The 6814-nt window shown below is 55.8% G+C and overlaps 1 protein-coding gene, 1 long non-coding RNA gene and 5 other non-coding genes across 7 annotated transcripts; 6 read left to right on the forward strand and 1 right to left on the reverse strand.

Annotated features, from left to right (window-relative positions):
• Positions 1–183: 183 nt before the first annotated feature.
• Positions 184–255, reverse strand: TRNAA-UGC (transfer RNA alanine (anticodon UGC)). The gene has a single exon. It is a non-coding gene; the product is annotated as a tRNA-Ala (tRNA).
• Positions 256–356: 101 nt separating this feature from the next.
• On the forward strand, positions 357–2816 carry LOC148221614 (uncharacterized). Its single transcript, XR_015807641.1, has 2 exons — positions 357–1366; positions 2079–2816. It is a non-coding gene; the product is annotated as an uncharacterized LOC148221614 (long non-coding RNA).
• On the forward strand, positions 494–565 carry TRNAD-GUC (transfer RNA aspartic acid (anticodon GUC)). Its single transcript has one exon. It is a non-coding gene; the product is annotated as a tRNA-Asp (tRNA).
• Positions 1006–1078, forward strand: TRNAF-GAA (transfer RNA phenylalanine (anticodon GAA)). Its single transcript has one exon. It is a non-coding gene; the product is annotated as a tRNA-Phe (tRNA).
• TRNAD-GUC (transfer RNA aspartic acid (anticodon GUC)) lies at positions 1350–1421 on the forward strand. The gene has a single exon. It is a non-coding gene; the product is annotated as a tRNA-Asp (tRNA).
• Positions 1700–1771, forward strand: TRNAA-UGC (transfer RNA alanine (anticodon UGC)). The gene has a single exon. It is a non-coding gene; the product is annotated as a tRNA-Ala (tRNA).
• Positions 2817–4288: 1472 nt separating the features above from the next.
• Positions 4289–5662, forward strand: UBB (ubiquitin B). Its single transcript, XM_014887574.2, has 2 exons — positions 4289–4492; positions 4887–5662. The coding sequence occupies exons 1-2, from the start codon at positions 4385–4387 to the stop codon at positions 5580–5582; spliced, it is 804 nt and encodes a 267-aa protein (XP_014743060.2). The 5' UTR covers positions 4289–4384; the 3' UTR covers positions 5583–5662.
• Positions 5663–6814: the final 1152 nt, after the last annotated feature.

Raw genomic sequence — 6814 nt, forward strand, 5'->3', positions numbered from 1 at the left:
GAGCAGCCCCTTGCACTGTTGTGCTGGGGGCTCTTGGCAGGGCTCCTTTCTTTAGCAGGAATTGCAGCACAACTCTGCAAACTCTGCTGAGGGAAGGGAGGAAAAACAACAAGCAGCGTCTTGGGAAATTCCGGCTCGTCTCGAAAATGAGGCAGAAAAAGTAAAAACCACGGGGTCAAAAAGTGGAGATGCCGGGGATTGAACCCGGGGCCTCATACATGCAAAGCATGCGCTCTACCACTGAGCTACATCCCCTTGATGGAAAGCTCCTTGCACACAGTGTAGACACTGATAGCAGGAGCCGCAGGCCGTGCCCGGCGGTGACACCGCGGGGACAGCGCGGTCACCCCGCGCCCCGCGCTGGGCCCTGGTGAAGAGAACGGAACGAGAACGGAACGGGAGCGGAGCGGGAACGGAACGGGACGGCGGCAGCTCCGCCCGGGGCGGGATCGTACCCTCATAGCGCCAGGCAGCAGAACCTGCACTGTGCCCGTCCTCGTTAGTATAGTGGTGAGTATCCCCGCCTGTCACGCGGGAGACCGGGGTTCGATTCCCCGACGGGGAGGTGGGATGTATTTTTGTCGCCGGATGTCATTTTTTTGAGGGCGGTCTCCCCAGGGTTTGTTGTGGCGCTGCCGTGGAACCCCCCAGGCCGGAGGGGCGGGACAAAGCCGGCAGAGCCGCGTTTTGTGCCGGGGAGGGGAGCGGGCCCGCCGCGCAGCCCGGGGTGAGGGCGGAACACCCCGCGGGTGCCGGTACCGGAGGGCTCCTCGGGATCTTCGGAGTGGAAATCCTTGCGGGAAAGTGGAAATCCCTGCGGGAAGGTGGAAATCCATGCGAGAAGGTGGAAATCCCTGCGGGAAGGTGGAAATCCCTGCGGGAAGGGCCGAATCCCGGGCCGAACCGAGCGGCGGAACCCGCCGGGCCGGCGGCACCGGCCGGGCAGCGGCGCCCGGGGGGCGCGGGGCGGGGTCGTATCCACGGCCAGCGAGGGGCCTCTCGCCCGCCGAAATAGCTCAGTTGGGAGAGCGTTAGACTGAAGATCTAAAGGTCCCTGGTTCGATCCCGGGTTTCGGCAGAAGCTTTTTTTTTTTTTTTTTTTTTTTTTGGTAGAAATTGTTTTGTTGTTGTTGTTTTTTTTCCCCTTTACTGCCAAGACGGTCGCTTCTGCCATCGAGCGGAGAGGGCGGGAGCTGCTGTCCCTGCATCCGGCGCCTTAGCCGGTGCCAACGCTGCAGCTCCGGCGTTCGGGACTTTTTGTGTGAGGAACTTTTGTGTGCCGGGGAGCGGCGGCGATGGAGCGAGGCCTGCGGGCATGACCTGGCCCGCGGGGAGGCAGTTTTCAACCGTCCTCGTTAGTATAGTGGTGAGTATCCCCGCCTGTCACGCGGGAGACCGGGGTTCGATTCCCCGACGGGGAGGTTGAATATGTTTTGGTTTACTTTTTAATTTTTTATTTGCGCACGGATTTCTCCGATTTCCGACGGAGCAAAAACCATTCCGTTTTGCGTGTGCGAACCAGCGCGTTCCTATCTTTCTAAAAACTGCTCAGGGATCGCGCCGGGCTCTGTACACAGCAGCTCCGGGGCCTGGCGGGGTCTCGGTGCAGCCCGGTCCGGTCCGGTCCGGTCCGCCCTTCCCGCACTGGGGCCAGCGCAGCGCGGACCTGGCCGGCGGGCAGGGGATGGAGCGCGGGCAGGGGGATGTAGCTCAGCGGTAGAGCGCATGCTTTGCATGTATGAGGTCCCGGGTTCAATCCCCGGCATCTCCACGAGGGTACTGCTCTTTTACCCGCATTTTGGTGATGTGTTACCCATTTAAAGTACTGCTCTTTTCCCCCATTGTTGGTGATGTGTTATCCAATTAAAGTACTGCTCTTTCACACGCATTTTCGTGGTTTATCCAGTTAAAGTACTGCTCTTTTCCCCCATTGTTGGTGATGTGTTATCCAGCCAAAGTCACCACATCCCATTAAGCAGCAGCAGACTGACCGTGTGGCCAAAATGGACCCACAGCGGCACTTCCCAGCAGCATAAAGTGTGTTTTGTTTTTTTTTTTTTTCATTTGGTTCTCCTCAGACCTGTGCAAGCACACACGGCTTTTGTGTCCCACTGAGTGTCCCATCTCTGCACTAAGGGACACAGGAGGCCCAAAAAGAAGGATAAAGCACCAAACTCTGAAATGCAGGGGGACAGTGACTGCTCATCCCAGGCTGACACTGCCACACCGTGCAGCCACACAGAGCTCAGGAGATGGCTCTGCCCCACATTCCCAGAGCCAAAGGGGAAGGACAGAAGCCAGGACACCACAGCTGACTGCACTCCTGGCTGTGACACTGCAGGAGCTTGGGAAGAGCTCTCGGGGAAACAACCGCCCTGCTTTGATCTCTTCAGGTTGGCCAGGGAAACTCTGGGGGGCTCATGGGGGAATTCTGTGTGTCTGGGAAGGCTGAGAGCTCCAGCACAGCTGCGAGGTTTGGTCCAGGCAGACCCAAGCCCGCACAGAGCCCGAGACAGCTCTGATGTACACAGCTCAGTGGCAGCTGCTCTGTCTCTCTGCCTGGTTACCAACAGCAGCAGGAGCTGACAAATGCAAAGTGACATTTCCTGCCACAGCGGCTGAAAAGCTCCTTGTGCTATTTATTTACTCCTCTTACTTCCAGTTGTTATTTTGAGCCAGTGTTTGGCTACAGCGCTGGTGAGTGTGAAAATCCCTGTTATAAATTATTCCCTGGATCTCCCTGGCTGTACTTCTGGAATGTGCCCTGCACGTGAATATAAGAGAAAATTTGTAGTAATAGACTTTTTGTCACAAAATACGTCTCCAGGTGCCTTTTTGATGATTTTCTGACCAGTCCTAAGTGCTCACCTTGTAACTAAAAGAACAAGCTTAACATTCTTGTTCACTTTCTGCTAAGGAAAGACCTAAAGTTAGAAGGCTTCTCCAATTTTTGATGTTTCTACACTCCCAATGCACACTGTGTCAGCCACTGAGCACTGAGAAGCAACCAAAAGACTTCTGTGGTTTGTTTTTTTTTCCATCTAAATGACCCGAGTGTTTGAGATGATGATCACTACAGTGAGTGTTAATACAAACACAAAGCAGCAGAGGCCAAAGAGCTCCGCAGAGCATTCCCCTCCTGTAACAGCTCCGTGTGTCAGGCAGACACAGGCACTTTTCTACAAACCACAAAGCTGTTGCTGGACCTCTGCTCCTTTCCTGCTGGTGAGCAGCCATGGGTGTCATTGGTGTCCCTTCCATTTTCTTTGGGCGTTGCCAAATGAAGGATTTTTGTAGGCAGATCGAATGGAATGGCACTGCCTGGATCTTGCAGACAAAGCTGCATTCTGTTCCCAGCTGTTGCCTGCAATTGCTGTGCAGTTTGAGCAGGATGGTTGGTGCAGGAGCTGGCTGTCAGGGTGCAGCAGAGGTGGAGCAGAAGGTGCTCCTTGAGAACAAAAAAAAGAAATAGGCATTATTGTTAGTCTTATTTCTGATTTTACTCCTGAGTTATAAACTCCATTACAGCTCAGATGCACACTTTATGTGTGCACATAGACGCACAGCCATTGATTATCTCTCAGGCAGGCCATCTGCAGGATTTAATCTCTTTATCCACCTGCCTTTCTTTGTCCCTCATGTCCCCTCTCCAGGCTCCCTGATCTCCATCCCTAGGCAGGAGCATCCTGCAGCCCCCATTTCCTGGGGTGGTCCCTGCCCTTCCAGGCTGCTCCAAGCCCGGCATCACCTTCTCTGCCCTGTCCCTTGTTCCAGGGGAACGATGGCACCAAGGGATAAACCTTGGTTTAGCCATCCCAGCGTGGCTGTGCCCGGGTGGGTGACAGACACCAACCCTGCCCCACCACATGCGGAGAAACACAGAAATATTACCCACACAGAAATAAAATCAAGATTGTAATACAAAATGAAAATTTCTCACACAGAAATAACACTCGAGGCGTCCCTTGGGATAAAGCAACGAGCTCCTTCCCTCAGGAGCCCCCTCATGGTGCGGCTGCGGGCAGAGCCGACCCTCGCCCTGCCCCAGGGGTGGACAATAAGGAGATGTTTATCAACTTAGGGCGCAGCTGCACGGTTTAAACCCCTGAACACAACGAAAGGCTCCGATACAAAACTTTTACACGCGGCTGCGTCTCCAAGTTGGGGTCACTAAGATGGGCCAGCCACGGACCCACTCCGGGGGCTCCAGGCCGGGTTTTCCAGCCGCTCCGGACGCGCCGCTCGCCGTCCCGCGCGCGGCAGCCTCAGCACACCCCGCGCGCTGCCGATCCCTCCGCGCCGCCTCACCGCCCTCCCCCCTCGCCCGTGCAGCAGAGCGGAAGCTCGCGGCGCGAGGAAAATAGTGCGTAGCGGAGTGATCCGAATGCGGGGGCGTGGCGCTGGGGGCCATATAAGCACCGAGCGGAGGGATGCGTGGCGCAGTTGGCCCTGGGTGACGTTTGTGGTGTGGGCTTTGCCGAGCAGTGCCGCGGTGAGAGCTCGGCGGGGAGAGGGCCTAGATACGGGCTGGACGGACGGGCGGGAGGGAGGGAGGGCTGTGTGCGCTGAGGAGATGCGATTGGGGGTGATGGCAGGCAGTGATGGCAGGGGGAGGGTTGGGACGTTGCCTTCCCCTTTAACGGCAGCACCGCGCGGCGGTGGTGGGGAAGGGCGAGCGGCCACCGGCAAAATGGCGGCGGCGCAGGCGCAGCGGTGCTCCAAGATGGTGGCGGGCGCGCGCCTCGGGCGGGAAGGGGAAGCGGGCGGGGCCCCGCCCCTCCATGCCTGTGGGCGGGGCCTGCGCTGTGACGTCACGGACGGGGCGCAGCCCTGGGTACGGGGAATGGGAACAGGCGCTAAAGCACGGCGCGTTTTGCCTCTTACAGGAAAAAATGCAGATCTTCGTCAAGACCCTGACGGGCAAGACCATCACCCTTGAGGTCGAGCCCAGTGACACCATTGAGAATGTCAAGGCCAAGATCCAAGACAAGGAAGGCATTCCCCCAGACCAGCAGAGGCTGATTTTCGCTGGCAAGCAGCTGGAAGATGGCCGTACCCTGTCCGACTACAACATCCAGAAAGAATCCACTCTGCACTTGGTGCTGCGCCTGCGAGGTGGAATGCAGATCTTTGTCAAGACCCTGACGGGCAAGACCATCACCCTTGAGGTAGAGCCCAGTGACACCATTGAGAATGTCAAGGCCAAGATCCAGGACAAGGAGGGAATCCCTCCTGACCAGCAGAGGTTGATCTTTGCTGGCAAGCAGCTGGAAGATGGCCGTACCCTGTCTGACTACAACATCCAGAAAGAATCTACCCTGCATCTCGTGCTGCGCCTCAGGGGTGGGATGCAGATCTTTGTCAAGACGCTGACTGGCAAGACCATCACTCTGGAAGTAGAGCCCAGTGACACCATTGAGAATGTCAAGGCCAAGATCCAAGACAAGGAGGGCATTCCCCCAGACCAGCAGAGGTTGATCTTTGCTGGCAAACAGCTGGAGGATGGCCGTACCCTGTCTGACTACAACATCCAGAAGGAGTCGACTCTGCACCTTGTCCTGCGCCTCAGGGGTGGTAACTGAGCCAAGCAGGTTGTTGCTTCCAAATAAAAGGTTCCCTGCACTTACTTGTTCATTCCAATAAAGATGTTGCATCCATAAAAGTTTGTGTCCCAAGTTACATGAGCAGCCGTTCATGACATTGCCTGACTCCGGTTCTCTAATAAACAATAATTATGTAGTTTTCACAGACAAAGGAGTTGCAAAACTGCCCTATGCAAGGCTTCCACATGCCTGGTGATTGTAGTAATCCCTCAGCTGCGGTTTTCCTGGGGTTATATAAGTGTTCTAATACCTGGCTGCAGCTCAGTGCCCGCCTGCAGATGTTGTGCAGCTGTGGACATTGTGTAAGCAGTGATAAGAAACGGGAAGCTGTAGATGCTCCTGAGTCGGGAGGCTTTGAAACTGCTTTGGGTTGCCCAGCAACTGCCCTTATTTTGGGATTAGTGGAGAAACAGCAGAAGGGTGATCCTGTATCTCTGTCACGGGCTGGGGTAACAGGATGTCACTGCTTGTCCTGCAGCCCTTGGGCTTCAAAAGTGGAGTGGGAAGTGTAGATCTCATCAGTTACGGGGTGGACGTGTTTTTTTGTCAAGCTTAATGACATGAAGCAAGTAGTAATTTCAGATGCACTTAGTGGAAATCTGAATATGTGCTTTGTTCCAGCTGTGCCCCAAGTGGAAATGCTGCTGAGCTGAGCTGTCACAGAGCAGTTTCCTGTAGGCTGTAGAAGCCCTGGCAAAAGGGAAGTTCCCTCTGAAGTGTTTGTGGTGGAGGGGCTGATGAGGAGTTAACCGTGGCTGTGCCGGGTGTGTGGAGAGGGAAAAGGGAGAGTAAAACAGAAATGCCCTTTGCAGGAGTGGTGACACGGACTCACCTGTGGAAGGGGATACAGAGGGAGCTGAATAATGGTCTCAGCTGGGGACTGGCTTCAGGGGAGCCGAGGGATCTTACACTGCCTGGCTGGGGCAGCAGGGTGTGACTCAATGAACACCAGTTGCTTTTACTAGTGAGGCCTGTGAGGAGCACCAAGATCTCTGCTGTGCTGGAGGAAGCATTTGAATGCTAAGGAGCTAAATCCTGTGTGGGTGGGAGCTGGTGCTGTGACATCCTGGACATCCTGCCCTCCCCCACGGGAGTGCCCCGAGCTCTGCCCACACTGCCCTGGCTCCCGGTTCCTGAGCTGAACCCCAACAGCTGCAATGAACAGTTTGTTGTCGTGTGGGCTTTCTGTCCTCTCGGGACATCAGCATTCA

Source organism: Sturnus vulgaris, chromosome 19 (assembly GCF_052056855.1).
Source record: "Sturnus vulgaris isolate bStuVul1 chromosome 19, bStuVul1.hap1, whole genome shotgun sequence".
Taxonomy (NCBI): Eukaryota; Metazoa; Chordata; class Aves; order Passeriformes; family Sturnidae; genus Sturnus; species Sturnus vulgaris.